The sequence below is a fragment of the Sporothrix schenckii genome, assembly GCF_000961545.1.
Source record: "Sporothrix schenckii 1099-18 chromosome Unknown Cont41, whole genome shotgun sequence".
Lineage (NCBI taxonomy): Eukaryota > Fungi > Ascomycota > Sordariomycetes > Ophiostomatales > Ophiostomataceae > Sporothrix > Sporothrix schenckii.
The window spans coordinates 956,401-981,162 of NW_015971142.1; the positions used below are offsets into that span (position 1 = coordinate 956,401).

The window sequence follows — 24,762 nt, forward strand, 5'->3', positions numbered from 1 at the left end:
TGTTTGCGTTGGCCACACTGTATGGCTCTTCTCGCCTGTCTATTTTATCTTATTGCTTAATCACAGTCCTTATAGACGTTATAAATGGTTTGGCTAGGCTCCGTCAATATATTTCGTTGTAAATTTGACACATGACGACTGTGTAACTGTGATGGGCGGGTGGGATCACCATGCAAGCTGCTGTGATAGGAGCAAAATATGATAGAATACGGTATTGGGCTGTTTTGATTGAATGAGGCATAAGAAACGAGACTGGCAAGTGCTGTATCTGAATAGTAATACTGCAAAAAAATGCAAAGCGAGAAAAGTTGTAAAATAAAAACCGTGAAATGCAAATAAACAACCCTCCAACCATACCCTAAAGATCTATATGGAGAGGCACACGTTCTAGGTGCTCTCCCCACCTATGCAACTATTCCTCATCAAAAGGGCTCTCAATGAACACGGCTGGCCAGGGCATCTCGGCAGGGGTCTCCGCTAGCATACGCAAAATGGCGAAGCTCATTTCTCCGCCTCCAGTATGTGGACCGCCGTCATTGTCGCCGTCAAAGCCTGGAACCACCGTTGCGGCATCCGGAATTTGGACATCCTCTACTTCCATCGAGGAAAGAGAAGTGGCAGGCGTAGAAGCAGAAGCAAGGTGACTAGCTGAGGTGGTTGACGCAGCGTCGCTGGTGGAAATGGAGCTCTTTGTACTGATAGTTAGTAATTCGACGTCCAGAGAGAGCATGGCAAAAGCGTCCATGTTTACCTTGACTGTCCAGGTGGGCGAATGAGCATCGTACATGGTCAGATACTGCAGCTCATCGAGGACGTCCGGCAGCGTCTGTGACCAGCGGGCCGTGGCCAAAGGTAGCGTCATGAACTGACTGCCGATGCCGTAGATTAGATTGGTATTGAACCCGTTGCCATCTATATGAGAAACAGAGTCAGAGACACAAGGTCGATTGTGGCTTCTATGGCAGTGATTATCACCAAGGGGCAATATACCTGTCACGACGAGGTTTCCGCCGTTGGACTGCCCAGCTCCAATGCTATTCTGTATAAAGAGATGCCGTGTTAGTGCCATGCCGGCATCAAAGCACTTTGCGTATGGATGGGTGGTAATTGCCATTACCACGAAAGACATGTTGATATCCTGCTCAGGTAAGTGACTCCTTTTGTGGGATTTTTGGAACGACATGGACTGGCGAGACTGGGTTTATTTTATATGTAGGCAGAGAGTGAAAAGCAAGTAGTCATAGGTACTGGAGAGGAAGAGAGGTCCTGTATTTCTTGCCGAGTTGCGGGTACAGGACCTTCCTTTTATACTCAAGTTGGTGGCCATATTAGAGCAGAGTTTTCAACTGTATATAAGAAACGCAGGTGCGTGAAGAAACATGACAGCGTAAGATTTTTCTTCTGAATTGAGTAATACACAGCAAGGTTTAAGAGGGCACCAATACGTTGTGATATCAGGCAGTTCAGGAGAGTAAATGAGTAAGTGAGCATATGAGTACATAAACCGTTCCGCGCCGGGGGGGGGGTGTGAATTCGATTCGGTTGCCAGATGGCGCTGTGAGTAGCACCTTTGCACCAAAAGGCGTGATGCATGATAGGCAAGTCAGGACTTTTTGCCGGTAACGCTGGCTGAAAGAAGTCTCGGCCGGGGCTGGAGTCTCGAAACCGAATTACTGCAGAGCAGCTCTCTCGCTACCAAGCCGCGGAATGATTACGCCTCCCGAAAGCTATTTGCAGTTTGGACATGCGGCAACCAACTCTTTTTGGGAGGGATCAACGGGTTCAACGTCCCCGTCAAGCAGCGTCTCTTTTTGGTCTGGCGTCCCGTCAAGGTCTCGTTGTGGTAAACTTCACGACAAATACATACAGACAACTCATAGGGTTTAGAAACAAGGCGCAAGATAACATTCTCTGTCTTCAGATTCCAAGGAAATAACATAGCATTGGTCGGTGAAAGGCAGGGACCTACGTGGCTGGCGGCAATGGTGAAAGCCATTCCGGGCAAGTCACCGAGTGTGGTGGGTTGCAAGGACGGTATACACCACGTCGGTGGGATTCGTGCATTATTGTGGAGCTGACGGCCGAGTGGGCAATATTCACGAGGAATAGGACCTGGAGGCTGCCATGTGGAAGAGTGGTAATTGTAGTTGGAGGATTTATGTGTCAGAATCCGACCTTGTGGTGCTGCGATGAGAACAGACGACCGCGGCAAGGTGGAAATGGAAGACTTCACGAAAAATGAAATGAAAGATATAGCCGAACGCTTGATGGGATTCTTCATGGTCATGTTGGGCTGCACGGATAAATTGTCCCCTTCTCCCAGCGTAGTCCGCTGCAACGTACATTTTATTCGTCCCTTGTGACGAATGCAAAGAAAAAAAATCTTTAATTTTTATGCTTTCTCATCTCTCTTTTTTTTTGTCCTTTTAAACATCGGCCGTAGTCGAGTCAACGGAAGGAAAGGGAAGACAGCGCAGAAGTAAGTGACTATCCCTTGCTTGGAGGACCTATCTCAAGACACATCGGACATGATGCATAATAAAGGGGAAAAGGGCGCGTATTGCAAAGCTGCCAACAGCCTTCACCCACAAAAATGTTTCACTTACGCACTATTCATAGCACATGACATTTCGTTGACGACGGGAAAGAAAAAGGAAGAAGCGGCACGAACGAAGCGAACGACGAACAATGCGAACGACGACCTCCTCCGCCAGTTGGCGAGGTGGAATGCAACAAATGTGGGAGGAGGCTCCAGAAAACGCACACGAACTGAACAAAGTCCAACCGGAAGTACCCCGGGCTGCTCCTGGCACACCCTCTTTCGCGTTCAAAATTGGCTGCCGGCGGAAAAGGCGACGAGAAACGCCGCTTCCCAGGCAACGAAGCAAGAAAAATGAAAGTGCACTTTTCCGTTGTTGTTTTTGGGACGCGCCCTAAAGTGGTTTTCTTTTCTTTTTCCTGTCGCGTCTGGCAGTCGCCTTCGCCTTTTTCGGCAATGATTCCCTTAACCACACTTGTCACGGCCCAGCCAAATGGACAGTTATGCCCTTGCAAAAATTTCAAAAATCCACGAGCAGATGTCCGGCGGTGTGGCAAGTGCTCCTAATGTCACTCGGCGAACGTAATGCGCGTCTTATTGACGGAATACGAAGTAGAAAATAAACAATTCGTGAAAGGAAATCAAATGCTGGCTAGATGCACACCCCTCTCAATTCCTTCCTTGCGCGTTCTAGTCCAATGTATCCGTCCTTTACTCGGACGGATGCTTGCTCCCGTATTACACTCTTGATACCGTTTTGGCCTGCTTTGCGTCTCGACGTTGAACGTCGGTTGCCCTGCTTCGTAACGGCACACCGGTCTGCGCTAGTTGCATAATCTTCTTGCATCCGGCAGGTATCGCGATCTGCCCATTGGCTTGGACAGCACCGGCACGCCCTGCCAGCTGATTACTCGTCGTCGTTGGGCGAACGCGTGACAGGCGGATGTTGCCCTACCGCTTTCCGAACCAAAGTCGTCTGCATTGACCGCCGTCTGACCTTGTCAGTTGTCGTTAGTTATTTTTCGTTGAGCTGTCCGGGTTAACGAGTTGACCAGGGTCACGATCGTCATGGTTGTCGTGGTTGTCGTGCTCATTTCCCTCACCGGGCACTTCTTGTCGTTGTCCGGCGGCCGCCTGCTCTCTCGCTTCACGCTCCTCTTCATGTTGCGCCCTTTTCTTGGCAAGACGCAAGCGGCGGGCCTCGCGCCAGCCCGGACCCCAGCGCAGCACCATGAGCATGGTCGGCGACGTCACGACAACCAGCAGCGCCCAAAAGGTAAAGTTCCACCCGCGGCCCAAACGCACCATCATGGACTCGATAAACACCATGACGGCCGCACCAAAAAGGCAGCGCACGAGGTTGACCGCGGCCACGGCCGTGGCGGGCGCCTGAGGGTAGAGGTCCATAATAAGCGTGCTGAGAATACTAAACGAGCCGACGACGAACAAGCCGACGAAGAAGATCAGGACGAGGGGCACGGCCAGTGGCAGGCGGTACTCGAGCACCCAGCCATAGGCGATGACCGTGCACACGCCTAGGGCGACCATGGGCGCCATGGGGTATAGGCGGGCCTGTTCAATGGGAAACTTGGACAAGTCGTCGCCGCGGCGGTAGTCAATTGTGAAGCCAATCTTGCGGGCCGTGCGGCGGTAGTTCCAGTCGAGCAAATGGCCCTGCAGGATCGATGCCGTGCAGCAACCAACACCATATGGCAGGTAACACAGACCGATCTGGAGCTCATTGAGATGGTAGATGTCGGTGAAAATGGTCGATAGCGTGGCAACAATCATGATGAACACGACATACAGGATGGCCGTGTAGGCGAGGATCAGGGACAGATCCTTTTCGAGCACCACACTGAGCGTGCGCAGCGGATTTGGGAACCGAATTTTGGTCTTGGGCGGCTGCGGCCGGTCGGCCAGCGGCACAGGGTGGCGTCTTTGGCGGATAAAGTCGAGCAGTGTCATGTTGATCCAGCGCGGCGGGATGGAGCCGTTGCCCACGACGTTGCGGGCCGTTTCCGGCACCAACAGTATATAAGGAATCAACAAACACGCAGTCACAATGCAGCAAAACCAAAAGATGGACCGCCAGCCCAGGTACTGCGCCAAGATACCGCCAAGCACGGGGCTCAGTGCCGGTCCGACGTTGATGCCGGCACCCACAATGCCCATGTACTTGCCCCGCTCGGCGCTCACGGCGACATCGGCCACCACGGCGAAGCCCAATGCTAGGGTGCCGCTGCTGCCGGCACTCTGGAGCATGCGCAAGACCAAAAGGGCGGCAAAATTCTTTTGCAGCGCGAGGCCGATGTTGACAACGAGGTAGATGGCCAAGGCAATGACAAAAGCCGGCCGTCGTCCTGCCATGTCGCCGAAGTCGCCGACAAGTGTTGGTGCAATGCCTTGGAAGATCATGAATGTGGTGACGGTCAGGTTGATGAGGCCAATGGAGACGTCGAGGTCCACGGCTATTGGCACCAGAGCGGGAAAATAAATGTTGGCAGTCATGGGCGAGATGAAGCTCGTAAAGGTGACCATGATGATGATGTAGCGCTTCATGCCGGGAGTGAAGACGCTATAGGGTGGCCCGCTGACCACTCGGCTGAGCTGCTCGGGGTCATTGGGGTTGGCGGCATTGCTGTCGTCGACATGGCTGCTCGGATAGGCTGCAGAGGACGCGGTCACCGTGCCAAGAAGCGGTGGGCCGACGTCGAGCTGACCGGCCGCTACATCGTGGTTTGTGGCTGCATCTCTAGATGGTTCGGAACAGCTCATGGCGGCATCGGATGGGCTGCGGCTGGTTTCATTTGCAAGGAAGTAGAGGGTAGTGGGAGGAGCGAAAATTAAAAAGAGGAAGGAATGATGTACGGAAGGAGTGGAAGGGGAAGGAGGTGGTGATAAACAGGAAAACAGGAAGGAGCGTTGTTATTGTGCAAAACAGAAAGAAAGCAGGCAGTACCGTTGATCCCAAAGAGGAAAGAGAAAGGGAGAAGACCAGGAAGGAGAGGGCCACAGGGTGCCGATTAAGGCCGCGAAGCGGAGCTTTTCTTAGTACGGCGTAATGCTGTCGGGCCGGCCAAGGCCAAAGACGACAGTTGTGCCGCGAAATACGACTTACAACAGCCATGTGCACTTTCTTACTCGGATCCGATCTGCTTATTCACCTTGCCTACTGCCGAATCGGAGCCTTTTCGCCGTGAAGAGGGACAAGAAAGGCATATGAAACCTTGATAGAAGTTTATCTTGTGCAAATATACTTTGCAATTCATTGCGGCAAAGCCATTCTGCCCCGGAATTTTTTCACAAAAAGCGTACCAATGTGGAGGTTGGAGGTTGAACCTGGTCAAGGCCAAGGGACAAGACCGCGGGAAGGTTATTCCCGCCGTGTGGCAAGTGGAGACTAGAGTAACCCGGGACAGCAGGACCAAAACCGGAGGACATTCGGCAGAGGACCAGGGTCTGGAGCAGTAACTGGGCCAGGTTAAACATAGAATAAGAATCAGAACTCGTTGGTTCTTTTGACTTGGGTAGAATGTTTGGTCGGGTGGAGCCGTGGCTCCGACATGGGAAGTCGAAGGGAGACATACGAACGAAGGTCCAAGTACGCCATCCAGTACGCTTTGCTGCCTTCCGTGACAGCTTTGTTAGATACCTGTCTCTCGATCAACACCGGCACACGAATGAACTGCTTGAAGACAGTGGACTGAGATGTCGTGATAAAGGCGCGATGGGTGCGACATGCCACGATGGGCCTCCCAGTTCGTCATTGGACTGTCTGTTTGAGTGGTCGGACTTGTCTGATATTTCGAACACGTCTTGTTCGTCTGTCGTTGTAAGAGTGACCATAACCGAAGGTATCATGCCATAAGATGATGACACCTTTGATCTTTATGTGGTGTCCTGTCTTGTCTTCGATCGCTGCGGTATCGGAGATCGGCAGAATCACCGTGTCTTTGGAGGCTCTCCGCATATAATTAGTGAAGAAAATGGACTAGTTCAAGGTAGGAAGATAAGCAATAGGTAATAGGACAGTATTCTGTGGAGAGAGTTTGCGTCGGAAAATCAGTGTTGCAGTTGGAGAATTGGAAAACGACGCCCAGAGGCTGATCCTCTGCAGTTATTTTACATATTTTATTTATTTTACCCACGTCGTACATTCGTATATCGTATACGACAGAAGAGTGCTTGGCTGCTGGCGGTTTTGCAGAGGCACAGACGCCGAGGTCAACGGCTTCCTAAAGGGGAAAGGACCGTTTTTAAAGTGAGCTTCAGCCCCATGTGAGCCACAGTTGCGCATTGGGCACAGCTACGGTCCACACATCCAATCACCAAGCTATGGTCAGCTAAATCGTGGCTTCTTCAACGTCCAACGTCATAGACCAACGACCAGACGACCAGATGACAACAAAAGGCACCTTGACGACCATAGCGCATGAAATCTACGATACATACGCTGTTCGTTGACACTGGTGGATTTTCAGAGACCTTACCCCTCACGACTCGGTGCTATACAGATTGCGACGCCACCATTGCGAGCTTCACATCGAAGCACACTATACCGACTTGCGCTGCGACAGACTGCACGGCTGACCAGATATTGAAGCCGGAGTTGACGGCTAATATACCACCAAGCTGGCGAACGATTGCGCTTGCTCAATGTATGCACTCGATCTGACGCCGGTCTTTGACCAGCTGCTGAAAAGCAAAGAGGGCGCGACGACGCGGAAGCCGCAATTCAACGCGGCGCAGACGGAAGGCTTTCTCAAAGAGGCCTACCGGATTGTACGTGTTCTTTTTACCATACCGGGTGCATATCCTCTGCGAAGCTAACGCTCTCAGAACAAACACATTGCGACCCTCTCCAAACAGCTGGGTGACGTCCGGCAAGCTTACCTCTCGACCGCACCGCCGCGACGTTCTCACCACCACCACCACCACTCCCACAACAATGCCGACCACTCCGCACCCACCTCCCTCACCGACGCCGAGCGCGAAGACATTGACGCCAATGCGAAGCGCCTGTTGCGCGACCTCAACGCGTCCATCCGCGGACTGGCCGATGCCGAGGCCCTGCACCAAGAGACGCAGCAGGCGCTGATCCGGAAACAGTACGCGGGGCCGTCTTTTCGCTTTGTCGGGCTCGGCGCATCACCAAAATCCCCCGAGCAGACAGCAGCTGAAGAGGCGCAGACACAGGCGGCGGCGCACCATGAGAGCGTTCTGTGGTACCTGCGACAACGACTGCAGGCGTGCGGACGAGCGCAGCAAACCATGATGGAGGCGCGGCTGGCGCGGATGGTGGTGGAGACCACGGCAGCGAGTCAACAGCAGGCGCTGCTGGTGGGTGCGACGAATCCAGCGCCACGAGGAAGCGGGGGTGTGTCCGCGTCGGCTGCGGCGTTGGAGGAGGAGGCGCAGTGGCGGGGGGCGTCGTCATATGCATCACGCCCTGGGCCGCCGGGACGAAGCGGCGGCAACGACAATGATGGTGCAGAGGCCGATTTGACTGCCGAGCAGATTCAAATGTTTGAGCGCGGCAACCAGGACATGCTCAAGCATTACGAGACGACCCTCGACAAAGTTCGGTGCGTGTTTCTCCTTCCCTGTCTCTGTCTCGCTCCTTTGCATGCTGATATCATGTGCACGGATACTAACAAATCAGGGCCGCCGAACAATCACTTGTTGAGATCTCGGAGCTGCAGACCATGCTGGTCGGCAACCTGGAGATCCAGTCGGCACACGTGGACCAGATGGTGGCCGACTCCTTCACCACCGCGGAGAACGTGGCCAAGGGCAACCGTGAATTAAAAAAGGCGCTCGATCGGCCGAGCACGGCACGATACACATTTTACGCAGCTAGCGGCCTGTGCTTGTTTGTTGTCGTGTGGGACTTTTTCGTATAGGGCAAGCCGGGGAGCAGGCGTTGCGTATGAATAGCTACGGTTTGGGGACCAGACAGCGGCGATCGACGATGAGAGGAACACGGATGGATATCCCAAGGCGTTCTATGGCTTTGTTTGGTGGCATAAATCTTACAAAAAGCGAGCATTTCCTTTACGCGATAAAACTACGGTGCATTGGCGACAGATTCGAGAGAGTAAAGAACACCGACCCGGGACTACCATGCAAATAAAAGTATAGCCTGATCGCGGACGGTAAAGCAGCATTGTAAAATTAGAGGGCATCTCTTCTCCATGAGACAAAGGCATGGGTGGTGGGTGCAACATTGACTTGCGACGTCATTTGCTCTATTGGACACTGGCGTCAGGGGCAAGCCAGATGGCTTGGTGCAAGCCGCGCATACAGTTCATGTCTCGCATGGCGTCACCATCGGCATGTGCTCCAGGTTCCGTGAGGAATCCACCATTTCCACACCATTTGTCGCTAATTTCGCCGCCCCATACTGCTGAGAAAGCGCACCCTCTTTGTCGGCAGCCCACAGCTGAGCACTGGGACTCCTCAATGGCAACCAAAATAATAGCCTCGGCGGCCCATCACATGTGCCCCGTTCTGCCTCGATTACCTCAATCACATTCGCAAGGCATTCGGGCTTCTTATAAACCGTCGTCGCCGGTTTTCTGAATCGATGGCTGTTTAAACACAAAAGCCCCTTTAAATCTCTCTCGTGCACACACAGTTTCCTCCGTTTATATTATATCTTCCTCCTCAGCACCCATTCATCGTATCACGACTTCAAAGAGAGTGGCTCCTATTACGCAAGGTCGCCGATTTTGCTCGCTGATCTGCCGACACGCCTCGTTTACATTTACGTACGACATAGTCCTTCTGCTTTCGACAGCGTTTTACGTGCGCGCTTTGTGTCCTGCATATTCCCTTCGGCTCTTCGTCGCTGTCAGGATTTATGGTCGTCTGCAGTAAAGACTAATACGATCCGCCGGCTTCACGACCCTTGTCTCGCTGCGCACATCTTTCTTTTTGTTCTATTTTATTTGATCAATTCTCGTCACCCTTGTGTTCTTCTATTTTCCCGCCTCTTCGCGTGGCCACCCGGACGAGCCTGTTGATTTCGCGGGTCCTCCTAACCGTTAGCACTTTGTGGCGCCACACGACGCATAAAGGCGCATCGTATTACAGTCCAGTACGGACTTTCGCCGCCAAACCCCAGCAGTCTTTCTCCGGCCGTCCCTCTCCCCAGGTCCGGTTCCGCACGCCACAAACAGGCTAGGAGTCCCCAGTCTGCGCCTTCCCTTCGAACGGAGCTCCAGGCCTAAATTACCATCGCGCCAGCGCTCCACGCCGCCTTCCCTTCTGAGGACGGCTTCTGTCTTGATCCCCAATCGCGGGTGTCGGACGACTCCCCCCTCCTACGCACCATACGCTCCACTATTACTGCACGCCTGCCGCTCCCAAAACGAATTTTAGTGATACCAAGCCGGTACAACAGCAAAACTGCGCAAGTCCAGCCCCACATCTCACCCAACTTCCCTTCCCCCACCAGCACTTTCGCCAGCAGCTCTTTCCGCGTCTGCGAGTCATAAAAATGCGTCCCTCGCCGCAGCCTCTTGCCCTTTCGGCGGCGTCGTCGTCTTCACGCAATTCCTCCTCCTCTTCTTCTCCAGCCTCTTCTTCGACCTCGTCTCCTCCCTCTACCGCCATCTCCCGTCTTCAGCAAATCTCCAAGCACATCATGTCGACACCAGCAGACTCCGCTTTGCGCTTCCCGGCCGACATCGTGCCGCAGGCCCCCGAGGATCCTCTCTTCGGCCTGATGGCCGCCTACCGGGCGGACGAGAGCTCCGACAAGGTTGACCTGGTGAGTGTTCTTCCTTCTTTTGATGAACTCGCTGTAGCTTTGGCGACACAGCTAACACGATCGAGGGCATTGGTGCGTATCGTGACAACAACGGCAAGCCGTGGGTTCTGCCCGTTGTCAAGAAGGTTAGTAACTATCAATCCCCCTTCTTTCCCAACCAATCCATTCTCGGTCGACGTTTCCAATTTTCTTTGCTTTTTGGTGCTCGTGCAGTGGAAGCTTTCCTGCATGCGCTCCTTCCTCGTGGCGGACAGCTCCCTTCCCAATCAGGCAGGAACCGGCCGTGACCATTGTCTGTGAGGCCATTTGTTGGAGGGACCCAGCTACTGCATCATTCGACCTCCAAATGGCCTGCATTTTGCTTTCCTGCAACCCCAATCACCCAGAACCCCGAAACCCGTCAATTTCATGCCCGCATCAGTCCCTGGGACATCTCCTCCCGAGCCAGCCCCGATATACCCCGAAAAGGGAAAGTTTCCCTGTTGCGCAAGGCGCGCCCCTCCATGCGCTAGCATATAGGCTGATATCGCGTGCCTACATTTCTGGGGCCTCTGCTACCTTTCCATCTCCACTACCGTGCAGCAAACATGCCCAGCTGTGTCTTGCTTGCAGCTTCTGCTTTTCCGACATTCACACAACGACTAAGAACGTGCTAACCTGTGCAACCCGTATGTGCCCTGCAGGCCGAGACGATCATTCACGATGACCCAAACACCAACCACGAGTACCTGCCGATCGCCGGCTTGAACACCTTCACCACCAAGGCCGCCGAGCTGATCCTGGGCGCCGACTCGCCGGCTCTCGCCGAGAAGCGCGTCATCTCCATCCAGACCATCTCTGGCACCGGCGCCGTCCATCTGGGCGCCCTCTTCCTCGCCAAGTTCTACACCGGCAACCGCTCCATCTACTTCTCCAACCCCACCTGGGCCAACCACGGCCAAATCTTTGGCAATGTCGGCCTCCCCACCCTGACCTACCCCTACTTCGACAAGCAGTCGCGGGGCCTCGACTTTGAGGGCATGAAGGCCGCCATCCATGCCGCACCCGCCCACTCCGTCATTCTGCTGCACGCCTGCGCCCACAACCCCACGGGCGTCGACCCCACCGAGGCCCAGTGGAAGGAGCTGGCCACCGTCATCAAGAGCCGCGGCCACCTGCCCTTCTTCGACTGCGCGTACCAGGGCTTCGCCTCGGGCGACCTCGCCCGGGACGCCAGCGCCGTCCGCTATTTTGTCGAACAGGGCTTCGAGCTGCTCGTCGCCCAGTCGTTTGCCAAGAACTTTGGTCTGTACGGCGAGCGCGCCGGTGCCTTCCACTATGTCGCGCCCCCGGCGCAGGCCGGCCGCCTGACGGCTGAGGCTGTCGTCGACACCGTCAGCCGCGTCAAGTCGCAGCTCGCCGTGCTGCAGCGCTCCGAGATCTCCAACCCGCCCATCTACGGCGCGCGCGTCGCCAGCACCGTGCTCAACGACCCCGCCCTGTTTGCCGAGTGGGAGGACAACCTGCGCACCATGTCCGGCCGTATTATTGGCATGCGCAAGGCACTGCGTGACAAGCTCGAGGCGCTCGGCACCCCGGGCACCTGGAACCACATTACCGACCAGATTGGCATGTTCTCGTTTACGGGTCTGAGCGAGGCACAGGTCCAGAAGCTGCGGACCGACTTCCACGTCTATATGACCAAGAACGGCCGCATCAGCATGGCCGGCCTCAACACAAACAACGTCGAGTACTTTGCCAAGGCCGTTGACTCGGTTGTGCGGTCAACGCAGTAAAAGAGAATGTGTGTGCCGGTTGCAATAGATGCGTTTTTCCATAGACTCCTTTTTTTTCTTTTGTCAAAGTTGAATGCTTTTCTCGCCGTGTTCCTATTACAAAAAAATACGTCTTGTTTTCCCATTGACTGCCGTTGGACGGATCACACAAAACTTACTCTGAAGAAGTGCGTGACTGGTTTGCTTGAAGACGTCTCATAATAATCTGCAATTATATGTTGTTTTAATAATGCCAGCCTATACATATCGAAAATATTTTTCCTTGCCGACATGTTCCATTTCCAATATCGTCATATCCACATGAAATCAGAAAACTATCAAAACGCACTTTGTTATTCGTGCAAAACAGTGCCAGTAAAACGGTCATAAAAAGTCGATGAAAAAAACGAAACAGTGAGAGTGGCCTACATGCGTCGCATGATGGGGTCAGAATCAAAGTGGTAGCCCCAGGTGTTGTCCAAGTCCTGGAGCAAGGTGCGCCACAGTTGGCCGTCGACACCGGGTCGTTGGCCAACACCCACCAGGTGCAGCCATAGACGGATGGCACGGAAGTCGCACCGCGATCGCCGCCGCGTCCACCATACGTTGCTAAACCGGCACAGTAGACCCATCCACATGCCAAATAGCCACAGTGCCTTTTCGTCGCGGTCGAGCAGCTTCTGGCGAAACCCATTGTCGAGCTGTCCAATGAACTGGAAGTACTGCAATAACGTGCGGTCGTTGGGCGGCATGTGTATGAGCTCCGCTACGACGCGCAGTGGCGCGCGGTATAACCGATCGGCTTCACTTATGGTGTCCTCGACACCGGAAGACGTCGTGGATGCGGTCGTGGTTGTGGTATTGGTGCTCGTAGTACTACCTGGCGTGCCGGGCCCGCTACCAACCGCACCGGGTGTCGATCGCCCAGACCGTGGCGTTTTGACATGCGGCCTGCCGTCGGTGTCCATGCCAGCGTAGTCACCTGTTTGATTGTGAGGTTGAGGTATGGAAGAGGTTGGGGTCGGGGTCGGAGTTGACGCCGGTGTGGTGACACCGCCGCGCCGGAAGTTTGGCCGTGGCGTCGCATCGCGCTGTAAGCCAAAGAGGTCCAGCCATGGTTGCGGAACCCGGCGAAGGCTCTGCCACGTGCCTGACAGGGTGCGCTGTTCGTCGTCTGAGTTGGCAAACAGCAGACGGAGCCGGCTTTTTTCACGCCACGGTGCTGTGGCAATGAGAAGCGGCGTTAAGCCCATCTGCAGCGCCAACCAGCCGAGGCGATTGGGGTGCGGGCTGAAGACCCATGACCGGCGCGGGTCGGGATCTGGATCGGCACACGGCGGTGGAGGGCCAGGCATGCTGCCGTCCCATACAATATGGGCCTCATTTTCATCCAAGGGCATAACGAACGACAACATGTTCATGAGCATGGCGGTGATAAGCAGCACGTCAACGCCGAGCTGGCCCTGCACAGCAAACGGTGTCGAGAGAGCCGTCTGGTAGTTCTGCAATGCAATAGTTTGCTGGTAGTGCTTGGCAATGTGATACGCTTTGAAGCCGGGCGCCTTATGGGTAAGGTGTGCAGCGGCCGAGGCCAGTGCGGTGCCACGAAGATGCGGGAACTGCAGTGCTAGTGGGAGAATGGGCCCCATAAAGTTGGGCATCCCAAAGAGATCCTTGCCCGTCACCTCGAAGTGGTAGAAGAGCTCATTCGAGGGTGTCCCAAGCTCTTGACTAGTGACTTGAAACGGCTGGACCCGCACGAGCCGGAGCGGGGGAACCAGTGGAGTGGTCCCAGATGGTACTAAGGCGTTACCTGACGCGTGGTGTCTGTTATGGCCGGCGCGTCCCGGTCCAATGGAAAAGCTGCCGCCCTCCGGCGAGGGCGGAACACGCCTCGCCTCCGAACGGATAGCTGTGAGTCTGTTGGCTCTGGCGGCTGATGTAGCCTCATTTTGGCCGCCCTCTGCCTGCCGGCCGTCCGTCCGAGATGCAGATGCAGTGGTGCCCTCGGCACTTTCATACACACATTCTCGCTGGTTTCGTCTACATCGTAGACAGGTTGGTATAGCCTGGTCACACTACACGTTGGGAGGAAGTCATGTCAGTACAGGCCATGCTGGGTCCAGTATGAGTTGTACGGAATACAGACAGGTGATACAATAGCGTGCAGGAGTGCGGATAAAGATGGGTGGGGGAGACAGCAGGTGGGAAAGGTAAGATAAGGGATATGACGACTCATGGATTCAAGGAAACCTAGTAAGTACGCACCTTGACTCGCCTCTGCTTGCAGCCCAAGCATCCCGACCGTGTCTTCTTGTGGGGCCGGCGACGTTTGTATTCCCGAATCTGGTTGCCATTGTTGTTGGTGGTGGTGGTGCTGCCGCCGTCGCCAAGCGAGATCACCTGGAACATGCCTGGAGCAGGAGCGTCGGGCAGCCGGACACGGCCCGTGGCGCTCATGTCTGCATACCGAGGACACGAACCACAAGGCGAAATAGGCCGATGAGCGGACCCTGAGCAGCCAAAGAGAAAGGGTTTGGCGCAGAGTCCCCCACCTTTCCTCGTTGACGTTTTCCTCCGTCAAGCCTTCGGGGATGATTTGCGATCTGCGCAGGTGCTTCTGACAGTCGTAAGCTGGTCGTTGGTTTTGCAAGGGTGGACCAGCTAAATCGGGCGTCCAAAGAAGAAAACGAGCAGAGGAGTCAATGGCTGGGAACGAACAGGCACGATTGGCCACGAGGAAGACTGGGGTGTGCGCGGGAGAAGAGGGGGGTGTGGTGAAGACGCGAAGTCGCGAAGACGGCGCCTGCGTCTTAGTGGATGCAAAGTGGACGTGTGTGCGAAAACACGAGAGCGTGGCTATCACTGCGGGTGCCTATGGTGGGCAATGGGGCCAAACGGTTGGTAAGATGCGATGAGATGCAGGTAGAAAACAGAGACAGCATCCACAGCCGCACATCTATGCAAGGCTTCCCGAATCGGGAAAACGAGCCAAGTGCGGGTCAGGGGGAGGGGTGTAGTCAGGGCAGAGGGGTTAAATAATGAGCGGAAGAGAGGACCCCTAAAGTAAGGAGAATTTCCGATTTATGCAGCCGCAGGGACGAATAAAGGCGAGTATTTTTCTTTCTTTTTTTATTCCTTCTATGTCTTCAGAAGATACTCCCAAAGAAAACGATGAGAAGGGAGCGGATGGGTGGGATAAAACGGCATCGGGCGAGGCTAGCCCGCTTGCCCTGGCGCTTTTGCTTGGCCCTGGCTTGGTCTGGCTTGCGTCCCGGTTTTCTCGTCCCCGGTTTCTGTCTTCTTTTCGTTTTTTCCTCCCCAGGTCAACCCGTTGGTGGCCCACTGGACAGCTCGGCTACCGTATTGCAATTCTCCCGTTACACCCCTCCGTACTCTGCGGCCCGCCGTGGGTCTGAAGCGATTGGTTCGTATCCAGAAGGCTGGATGTGCGAGAAGAAGCAAGCAGACGGGAAACTGACGAACGGCGAAGATTGATTCTTTCAGTCTCGAAAGGCGGAGGGCGAATGGTGTCTGATTTCTCTATTGGCTGTCGAGATGTGTTTGCCATGCAGTTTAGACTGAACACAAGACGACACAAGCGAAGACCCGAGAGAACGGCCAAAGATCAAGGCGTGGACCGGTTGGGCAAGCGGCAAAAGAGTGTGTGTAAGAAGACGAGATAGAAAAGAGGGAGAAATAAAGCCAAAGCGGAGGGTGGGATGAAAAGGGAAAAGACGGTGTGGGGGCCAAAACCGGAGGGGTAGGCTTACGGGCTGGGTCGTGCTTTCCATCCCCTCGCTAGTTGTCGTTTCCTGGCGCTGGCGCTGCCTTTTGTCTGAGGCCTGTCCGGACGCCACTGGGGAAGTCGCGGTGACTGGCCTCGTTTCCCTAATGAGGGAAGGTGCGGCCCAATCATAATGGACGGCGGCGCTATATGGTGATTTGACTATGTTCGAGAACAGATTTGCATCTTCCACAATATCCGCCGACTTTAAGTTAAAATAGACCTATGACAAGATATTTACACTTTACATCTTAATGTCGGACTTGGCGTGTGAGAGCCAGTAACTGCCGTGTGGTATTGGGCTGCAACCTGATCAGTGAATACAATTAAATACAATTGTCGACTCCAGGTGCTTTTCTGGAAGTCTATCTTAAATAGACGAAATTTAAATTGGTTTTCAATTGACCACTCTTGAAGTAAAAATAGAAGTCTATTAATGTATGTGCCTGTGGCTGTGTCTACCTACTGTTTCCCTTAATAAAAAGTTAACCTTGTGTCAGGCTACTGTGTCTATGGCAATGCTCTTCTCGAGCGTACCTAATGGTCGTTCAAGTCGTCATTTGTGTTCCCATCCTTCATCCCAATGCAATAAACTGCTTCCCTATGCTTATTTTGTGCAGCACCCCCAACGCCGTTCACGACCCCGGGTTCTGTCTAAAGTTCATGCTGTAACCGCCTGTCTTCTCGTCCTTGACCATCTGGAAGTTGTCGGTGCTGATGCCAAAAGGCCTGAGGATACCATTGCCAAGCTGTTCATTAGCACTCTGAGACACCTGTGCATGGGTCTAGTGGGATTAGGGAAACTCACCTCCTTTAGCTTGCCCATCATATCGCCCATCTCCGCGTCCTGTGCCGCTTTTGTCCGTGCCGGGAGGTCCTTAAGCTGTTTCTTGACTAGCTGCAGATCCGCACCACCAAGGGTCCCCGTCGGCATGGCGGACAACGTCTTGTAGTCCTCCTCCGCACCGGCCAAGTTCGCCCAGCCACCCAGCTCGGAGCGTGCCCGGCCACGACGCAACAAAATTTTGGAGCGGATGCGAAGGATATCTTGGTCGGTCGGTCCGACAGGTGCCGGAGGCGGCGTCGGTTCTTTCGGAGGGGGTGGCGGCCGTGCAGCCAGCTTTGCACCTTCACTGACGATCTCGTCCTCGACGCTTTCATCGTCCTGTTCGACCCCGTTTCCGTCTGTCGGTTCTTCCTTCTTCGGATTGGCCTTCTCCTTCTCTATCCGCCTTTGTTCTTTATCGAGAGCTTCGAGTGCCTCTGTGGCGCTGCGGTTGGCCTGCTTCCAGTCATCTAGTTTGATGTAGCACGCAGCCATGTTCGACCGCAGTAGGGCAAGGTCGTAGAACAGGTAGGAAGGAAGGACCGAGACGGCCGTTTCGTAGGCTGTGAGGGCGGCATCTGTCTGGTTTGTTTTGAACAGTTCATTGGCCTGTTTCTTGTGCTCGTTGGCCTCTGCAAGAAGGGACTGCCGTGAAGAAGAGAGCGTTAGTATTGTCATGATGGTTGGAGTAAGGTACATGCATAAAGACATACTGCTTCTTGATCCGGCGGGAACCGTTCGATAACCTCCTCGTCCTCGTTGTCTTCCGGTGCATTCTCGACGCTATTGTTGCTATTGTTGCCATTGTTGCCATCGGTGTCTGGCTCTGCCCCCTTGGTTCGCTCTTTTGTCTCGTCCTCCGCCATTTTGGAGCTGTGCCCGTTGGTCTGTATCGCTAAGTGAGCTGCTCGTGAGGTGGAGTTGACAATATGATAATGGCGATAAGAGAATATGTTGATTGCATGTTGATTAACATTTGGTTGCTATTTGACGAGCATCTGATGGCGGGGTTTATCAAAGAGTGAGGTACAACTGACGTTGTGCTGGCAATGGCGCTAACACAGCTAGCTTCCGAGGAAGGAGCCTCCCCTGCCTGTTGTTCTGCCCCTCGGTGCCTTTCGTTCCTGCCATTTGCTTATCGTTCACGTTTCTCACGCTGAAACGACAGGAAAAGAAAAACTTTAAGTGGGGCGTTGAAAGGCAAACGGCGAGTCCTTTTCGCAGGAATGACTACATCCAGGTCCCTTGTCTGGCTTGGCCTCAGTTTCTTCTCAGTCTTCCATCTAGAATATCTCACATTCTCTTCATCAGACTCGTGGATGCCCATTCAGATTATCTTGTCATTGGCCGCGACTGTTTATCTTGTCACCGCGCAGGTCCACTCCCAATTTTCCCATCTCTTTTTGTTTATATATAAATACCCCCCCCCGACATCTCTGGGCTTTGGATTCTACTTTTTCTTTTCCTCCCAATCTCAACCTCAGCAACCGTCTTTTCCCAACACTGCAAGACTTTGGTCGCCGCACTTCGCAATTTGCGATTCTCAAAATCTCACAACAGCTCGCAACGACACCAACAACCATGGCGCCGAAGACTGAGTAAGTCGTACAATGTGTATCTTGGCAGCCGGACCTTTGCACCATATCACTGACACTGCACCAGCTTCCCCCCTGTCCGGGCCTGCCTGTTTGACATGGACGGCCTGCTCCTTGATACCGAGGACATCTACACCAAGTGCATCAACACAATCCTCGCCCGCCACAACCGGCCTAAGATGCCGTGGTCTGTTAAGGCGAGGCTGCAGGGCCGCCCCATGCCCGAGTCCAATAAGATCTTCATGGCCTGGGCCCAGCTCCCCATCCCACTCGAACAGTTCCAGAAGGAGAACGCCGCCGAGCAAGTCAAGAACTTCCCCCACGCTAAGCCCCTGCCCGGCGTCGAGGAGCTGCTGGCCACCCTTGACAGCACCCGCTACTGGGAGTCCAAGGACACCGCCAAGAAAGGCGCCAGCACCAACGGCACCAACGGCACACCCGCCGGCCACCGCGTGCACATTGCCCTGGCCACTTCCTCGCAGACGGTCAACTTCCACCTCAAGACAGACCACCTGACGGATCTCTTCTCCGTCTTCGAGTCGCCCCGCCGCGTTCTCGGCGACGACCCTCGCATCGGCGCCGGCCGCGGCAAGCCTCTGCCGGACATCTACCTGCTCGCTCTCAAGACCATCAACGACACCCTCGCGCCCGGTGAACCGCCCATCACCCCCGAGGAGTGCCTGGTCTTTGAGGACAGCGTCCCCGGTGTTGAGGCTGGCCGTCGCGCTGGTATGCGTGTCGTCTGGGCTCCTCACCCTGACCTCAAGGTCGAGTATGCTGGCCGTGAGCCCGAGGTCCTTGCCGGCACGACTGGCGAGGCTGGCGAGGCCGGTGCGGACACTCCCCCGGGCGAGATTGAGGACGGCTGGTCGCAGTACCTTCCTACTCTTGAGTCGTTTCCTTATGCCCACTACGGCATTGTTGTCCCGCCGAAGACGACCGTTTAAGCTTGCTCTAGAGTACGTCGTTCCAAACTTTGGCCGCCTCACCGTGACGGCCCTTCTCTAAACATTTATGGAAGAGCAGCCCGGTTTGCATAGCGATCTCGGGTGGTGCAATATGTGAGGATGTTTGCGACATAGAGATGGGGTTGCTTGATATATACACAGAATCATGATACAAGGGCTATGGTTTAAACTCAGGGGAGATAGAAAAGTCCGGTTCATAGAATGATAGACGGCGGAGACATCGCCTAGTCGGTGCCTTGGAAAGGCCCAAATGAGACCAACGATATTAATGCAATGATTTACTTTCAATAATGAGTCAAAACATATGGATGAATTGTCAACCAAAAAAATGAAAGGGTATAGTGCCAACCAAACGATAAGGATCCCTATTGTCCCAATTTTTCAATGCAAACCAACCACTCCGGAATCCCCCGAACCAAACTTCGGCCGTATATGATAGAGTGAAGGAGCAAACCAAGAAAGAAACGAGGACACGGTTGCCTCAAAAAGGAAAAATGACTAACAGAACCAAATCACAAAGCAGTCCTACAAAGATAAACCCATCCAAAAAATCCTTGACTCTAGGTCTCTGTCCATAGCGGCGCTCAAGCATCTTGACCATGTATGTAGTGGTCATGTATATCCGTGTGAAAACCCGTGTCACGATATCGGCCGTATCAAATAGATGTGAAGGTAGGTTATTGAGTGAACAAACAGGAATGCCAGCAAGGTATTGGCGACTTTTCAAAGCGGATGTGGAATGGGAGGGGATTGCGGTTTGGCAATTAGTAAAGCAAGAAATAAATTCTAAAAAAATGGGCGAAAAGGTACCAAAAAAAAACAAAAAAAAACAATCATAAGGACTTCATGATTCAGAACGACTGAGAGTTGAAGTGTGCTGAATCATTGGGTGGTTTGTAGAAAGCCTTATATGGGTGGTCAGGAAGGCTGAAATCGGCGTGAATGAGAGGATTCATCGTATGGTGCGGTCGGAACGGCATGCGTGCACTTGTGGGAGGTGGGGAGTGTGTTGACGATACCGCTGTTGACGCTGCACTGTGCGAATGGCGATGATGCACATTGAACAGCATCGAAGCATTCGCCGTCGGCCACACTGGCAGAGACCTCCGGCCGCCACCGGAGGATGATGCCAAGGACAGGCTAGTGGGATTAAATTCGACCTTATGAAGTACCTGTGAAGAAATACTAGAGTCAAGACCGCCGGTTTGTCCAGGGCCGAGGCCGGGCTGGCCAAAGCTATGTGGAAGCATTGTAGCTGGCTGTGGCAGATCCATTGGCGGTGGAAGAAGTGTTGAAGGCGAGGAGGAAGCTCCTGCTGACACTGTGGCTTGTGGACGATAACCCGGTATATCGTTCATACCACGGCCCCATGCCTGCTGGAGTTCCGTATAAATTCTACCAATGCGCCATCCAGTCTCTGCTGTGATCTTTTTCAGAAGCATGTACACCTCGTCTTGTTCACGAGGGTCTCGAAGTACATGGGCGGAGATAGCCAGGCTCCGGATTGCCACACTGGCCACCCCCCGGTCTTTCGTATGGGCTACAATACCGCATACTTGGTGGGCGTGGTGGCGCTGGGCCTCTTGGTTTTCAATGGTAACTTTTGGCTCTTCTGGATTGACCTGGTGAAGCAGGACCATGGCTGTGTGGTAGAACAGACGGCCGATGACGGCAATACGTTTGATGAGCCTGCAATTACTCCATTAGCTTATCAATCCCTATGTATAGGTAGTTTCGGCGAGGGAAGTGGGATAGGTCTCGTACCAGATATTGGGAAAGATGGAGGCTGGAGCCGTACTCTGCGAAGGGAACAGATAGCTGAACGGCCGCATCGACCGAGGACAGTCGCGGTTCCATATGGCACACAGCCGCTTGAGCCGCTTCCACTCCTCGAATCGGTTCTGCATATGGACTTGATGATCGATGGGCGAGGGTTCTTGGGGAAATACGGCAACACCAGCACGAAAGTTGGCGATTTTTGCCACAATATAAAATATCCGATGAACCCACATCTCTTCGTCGCCGCTGCTCGACATTGCAGACAACGACGCGGCAGTGGTGGTGAGTTCTTTTGATGTGGCCGTGTCTGCATCTTGGTGTGGTTTTCGGCTGCTGGCAGTGCTCTCCTCTTGCGCTTCTTGCGTCATCTTACCATCCTGATGTTGGCTATTGCGACGATCCTGGCCTTTGTTCGCTTCGCTGTTGTTGTCACCGAGGTCGTTTGCAAATGATGTATCGAGCCCCCATTGATCCGGATCCCATGCTGTCGGCCAATTAAATGCAAGGCAGCTCAGCACCTCCATGCCAATATTGAGCCAGAAGCATGCGGCACCAATGCCTTTGCTCCGAGCATCCCACCCGCATTCACGGATAAGTGCACGGGCGCCAGCAATATGGCTCATTCGTTCGTTAGGCTTCTCGCTCATGATCTCATAGACATTGAGCACAACGGCGGTGGTAGCACACTCGACAATGTCGCGGTCCGGATTTTGCAGGCTTCGGAGGAGTTGTGTTGTTGCTGTGTCATAGTAAAACAAAGCTTTGTCGTCCTTGTAGGCCTCATTCACGAGCGTGAGATGCTTGACACCACAAGCAAGAAATGCGTTCAGCATCATTGGTGACTTGAGTGCCACAAAGGGGATGATCCGGCTGAAGTGTTTGTCCCGGTCTAGCGAGTCCATCCACACGCCTACCTCGTCGATAAATACTTGCATATACAGTACCTCGTCTGGAGAGTTGAGATATTCTCGCTCACCGTTGCTGCTGGCTGCTCCGGTGATGTTGTAGATGTCCTCGAACCCACCGGCTGCACCGCCTTGGCCAGAGCCGGGTACCACCGCTGCGACTGCCCCTCCAACGCCGCCAGCTCCTCCGCTCCCCCTGCGAAATCCTGATTTTTCGGATGGTGGTGTCGGCAAGCCTTCTGGCATTGTGCCGTGGAGATGGCTGGCATGTCCGATACCGCCTCCATGCCTGACCGTCACTCTTGGATTCTCGTCCTCAGGGCTGTTCCCCACTTCGGCTTGGAAAGAAGCGACGGAAGACGGACCCCCGATTCCTTGTGGCACCATGGACGAGGCAATACTCGAAGCATCGCTGGCTTCGTATGCGTGCTTTTCTTCTCCGGGCTCTTCTTGGGTAAGATATGAGACATACGCGTCGGTGTTGGCGGGAGCTGCAAGCCTACTTTGGCCGTGGCTGGATGTGACTGCTGCGGCACTGTGGCTGCCGGAGATGTTTTGACTGTCGTCTGGTAGGCTCTGTACTGTATGTGTGTTCACAGGATGGAATTGTGTGGAAGGGCGTACTGTGGAGGAAGCGGTGGAAAAGTTAATATTACCAGCCTGCGTTTGAACAGTGGTAGTTGACCGTCGTCTCTTGACGGTAGAGGTCCTCTCGATGGGTAATTGCGGTGGTGATGTCAAATTCACTCCTTTAACTCGAGGATAGCGACCAAGACCGCCCGCATATTCCGAGGCGATTTGGCGAGACTCATCATAAAATGAAACTGCGGAAATCTGTTAGCATATATTGTGTTGTATCAAATGCATGACACAAACTCTACGTACTATTCCATTCGGTTGTCGGCGGAACAAAAGGTATAGACTTGGTTTGGATGTCGATGAAGTTTAACCGTAAGCCACGCTTGCACTCCCGATTTCCCTTGCGGCAGTTGAGACAGTCTGGCGTTCCTTCATCGCATTTCAGATGCCGTTCTCGACATGTCAAGCATCCGGTACGGACTCGTCTTGACTTGTTCGGTGCCGTAGCGACCGCAGGTACGGAGGTGGATGGCGACGGAGACATTTTCGATGCAGAAGGTGAGATCACATAGCCTGATGCGGCCTCTCCTTTAACGAATGTTGCATTGTTTTTGAGACTTCCACTTCCTCTGCGTCCTTGCGAGGTGCCTCCGCCGAGCTGAATGCTGGACTGGCTGCTCTTTCGACTGTGTGATGTTGGCGGACGGCTGGGCACGGGATCGTTGTTGCTGTTTTTTCGACTTGAGGAGTATGCTAGGAGTCCGCCCCCTCCAACTCCACTCCCAATCGGAGACATGCGGCGGTTGCTGCTTGCAGTGGGAGGGCGGCTTCCCATGGATTGTTGCGAGGAGCTAAGTCGCCTTAACGAACCAGCCATCTGGGAAATTGGTGGTGGTAGCGGAAGAGGTGGCAACTGGGGAGTTGATGATAGCATTGGACCAGACGGTATGATGGATGGTAATGGCAAAGTTGGCGGTGGCGGTAACGTTGTGGGATAGCTGCCTCCAGCTGAATATGAAGCGGAGAGATGAGGGCGTTTTGATTGTGAATAATCAAAATCATTGTCTGGGCTCTCAGAGGCGTACCGTGCCGCATTTTTATTTTCCGGATACACTTGCGGTCGAGTCGCCGGGCCATCTGCCGGATACGGAGACCGATGTTCTCGTGATGGGTTCTGATACACTGTCGCTAACACAGTGGGCGGTGGATGCGAGGCTGTGGCCGGATCAAATGGCGGTTGTGATGCAGTGCTGGCGAGGTGGATCGGCTGCGTTGACGATGATGGGGTGCAACGTTGGTCTGTCGCCCTGGGGCATGTGGTCAAGCTCATGCTGATGCAAGTCCTTGTTGCTCTCGCCGCACCACTGTAGGTGGGCACGAGGGCCGGGAAAGAAAACTGTTGCACAGGTCTGTGATGGTGTCAAGATGAGCCACCTCACAGTGCTTGTCAGGACTGCAGAGGGGATACCAAAAGCACAGAAATGGTCTGAAGTTCATAGACGCAAATACGGATGATCGAAGGCTCTTGGATTAAGTTCGGCGTGTATTGGCGGGCGGAATGTTTACTGCGTAACTTTGGTGTGTCTTCGGCACTGCTGTGTTTTTACCCAAGGAAAGATTGAATTGAGACCTTTTATTTTCCGCCTTTGTACGCCGCCGTCCGCAGAGTCCTTAGTTACATGCGCTGTCGTTGTGGCTTGCAGGCGCTTGATGTCGTTTCGATCAGTGACGTCTTGATAAACTTGCCACAAATGATGGAAAATGAGTTGTCGTGTGTTTGTTTATGAACACCTATCGTGGGTTCCTGAAGTCTGCAGCTTGCCGTGCCCCCTTCCAAGAGTGTTTCCACGGCGTTGCAACCGTGCTTGTCGATATATCGGTCACATATATGACTTGAACTGGTGGAAGTGAGCAAAGCCGCCAGACAATCTGCGGCGAGCAAATTGCATGGAAAATGTAAGACAGGGGAACAAAGGTGGGAGCTGATGACCGGGGGCCGTGGTCCAGAGCTCGAGACGGCGAGGTGATAGCAAAAGATAGCGGGTGAGTGGAAGGTGAAAACAGTAAAGTTATTAAGGGGACCGAAAAGTATGGGGTATAAGCAAGGTCAAGAGACAGACGATGTATCGAAGAGGGTGGCAATCAAAACAGCTCGCAAGGGAACAGATGTGGAAACATGTTGCCGAGTATGCGGGTTATTAAAGATTGGTGGTACTAAGGGGGGTGTGGCAGGCCAGCACAGCGAGATAAAGT

At 53.8% G+C, this 24,762-nt stretch overlaps 12 protein-coding genes across 12 annotated transcripts; 6 read left to right on the top strand and 6 right to left on the bottom strand.

The window, feature by feature from the left end:
* Window positions 1-412: 412 nt before the first annotated feature.
* SPSK_07950 (uncharacterized protein) lies at window positions 413-1,129 on the bottom strand (the record flags this gene model as incomplete). The annotated part of the gene is made up of 2 exons (XM_016734603.1): window positions 413-912; window positions 991-1,129. The coding sequence occupies 2 exons, from the start codon at window positions 1,127-1,129 to the stop codon at window positions 413-415; spliced, it is 639 nt and encodes a 212-aa protein (XP_016590617.1).
* A 1,402-nt stretch (window positions 1,130-2,531) lies between these two features.
* Window positions 2,532-2,897, top strand: SPSK_08133 (uncharacterized protein; the record flags this gene model as incomplete). The annotated part of the gene is made up of 1 exon (XM_016734776.1): window positions 2,532-2,897. The coding sequence occupies one exon, from the start codon at window positions 2,532-2,534 to the stop codon at window positions 2,895-2,897; it is 366 nt and encodes a 121-aa protein (XP_016590618.1).
* A 653-nt stretch (window positions 2,898-3,550) lies between these two features.
* SPSK_07321 (uncharacterized protein) lies at window positions 3,551-5,317 on the bottom strand (the record flags this gene model as incomplete). The annotated part of the gene is made up of 1 exon (XM_016733985.1): window positions 3,551-5,317. One exon carries the CDS (start codon window positions 5,315-5,317, stop codon window positions 3,551-3,553), a length of 1,767 nt encoding a protein of 588 aa, XP_016590619.1.
* Window positions 5,318-7,198: 1,881 nt separating this feature from the next.
* On the top strand, window positions 7,199-8,445 carry SPSK_07603 (snare protein; the record flags this gene model as incomplete). Its single annotated transcript, XM_016734262.1, has 3 exons — window positions 7,199-7,324; window positions 7,382-8,127; window positions 8,205-8,445. 3 exons carry the CDS (start codon window positions 7,199-7,201, stop codon window positions 8,443-8,445), a joined length of 1,113 nt encoding a protein of 370 aa, XP_016590620.1.
* Window positions 8,446-10,043: 1,598 nt separating this feature from the next.
* SPSK_08030 (uncharacterized protein) lies at window positions 10,044-10,603 on the top strand (the record flags this gene model as incomplete). Its single annotated transcript, XM_016734681.1, has 2 exons — window positions 10,044-10,316; window positions 10,382-10,603. 2 exons carry the CDS (start codon window positions 10,044-10,046, stop codon window positions 10,601-10,603), a joined length of 495 nt encoding a protein of 164 aa, XP_016590621.1.
* Window positions 10,604-10,903: 300 nt separating this feature from the next.
* SPSK_07650 (aspartate aminotransferase, cytoplasmic) lies at window positions 10,904-12,091 on the top strand (the record flags this gene model as incomplete). Its single annotated transcript, XM_016734309.1, has 2 exons — window positions 10,904-10,915; window positions 11,000-12,091. 2 exons carry the CDS (start codon window positions 10,904-10,906, stop codon window positions 12,089-12,091), a joined length of 1,104 nt encoding a protein of 367 aa, XP_016590622.1.
* Window positions 12,092-12,495: 404 nt separating this feature from the next.
* Window positions 12,496-14,530, bottom strand: SPSK_07203 (uncharacterized protein; the record flags this gene model as incomplete). The annotated part of the gene is made up of 2 exons (XM_016733867.1): window positions 12,496-14,148; window positions 14,339-14,530. 2 exons carry the CDS (start codon window positions 14,528-14,530, stop codon window positions 12,496-12,498), a joined length of 1,845 nt encoding a protein of 614 aa, XP_016590623.1.
* Window positions 14,531-14,775: 245 nt separating this feature from the next.
* Window positions 14,776-14,988, top strand: SPSK_10814 (uncharacterized protein; the record flags this gene model as incomplete). The annotated part of the gene is made up of 1 exon (XM_016737082.1): window positions 14,776-14,988. The coding sequence occupies one exon, from the start codon at window positions 14,776-14,778 to the stop codon at window positions 14,986-14,988; it is 213 nt and encodes a 70-aa protein (XP_016590624.1).
* Window positions 14,989-16,492: 1,504 nt separating this feature from the next.
* SPSK_07729 (tetratricopeptide repeat protein 1 (TTC1)) lies at window positions 16,493-17,549 on the bottom strand (the record flags this gene model as incomplete). Its single annotated transcript, XM_016734386.1, has 3 exons — window positions 16,493-16,630; window positions 16,666-17,328; window positions 17,397-17,549. 3 exons carry the CDS (start codon window positions 17,547-17,549, stop codon window positions 16,493-16,495), a joined length of 954 nt encoding a protein of 317 aa, XP_016590625.1.
* Window positions 17,550-18,264: 715 nt separating this feature from the next.
* SPSK_07791 (uncharacterized protein) lies at window positions 18,265-19,225 on the top strand (the record flags this gene model as incomplete). Its single annotated transcript, XM_016734446.1, has 2 exons — window positions 18,265-18,281; window positions 18,346-19,225. 2 exons carry the CDS (start codon window positions 18,265-18,267, stop codon window positions 19,223-19,225), a joined length of 897 nt encoding a protein of 298 aa, XP_016590626.1.
* A 939-nt stretch (window positions 19,226-20,164) lies between these two features.
* Window positions 20,165-20,886, bottom strand: SPSK_07946 (uncharacterized protein; the record flags this gene model as incomplete). Its single annotated transcript, XM_016734599.1, has 2 exons — window positions 20,165-20,386; window positions 20,419-20,886. The coding sequence occupies 2 exons, from the start codon at window positions 20,884-20,886 to the stop codon at window positions 20,165-20,167; spliced, it is 690 nt and encodes a 229-aa protein (XP_016590627.1).
* A 78-nt stretch (window positions 20,887-20,964) lies between these two features.
* Window positions 20,965-23,053, bottom strand: SPSK_07179 (Zn(2)-C6 fungal-type DNA-binding protein domain containing protein; the record flags this gene model as incomplete). Its single annotated transcript, XM_016733846.1, has 2 exons — window positions 20,965-22,754; window positions 22,816-23,053. The coding sequence occupies 2 exons, from the start codon at window positions 23,051-23,053 to the stop codon at window positions 20,965-20,967; spliced, it is 2,028 nt and encodes a 675-aa protein (XP_016590628.1).
* Between the last annotated feature and the right edge of the window lie 1,709 nt (window positions 23,054-24,762).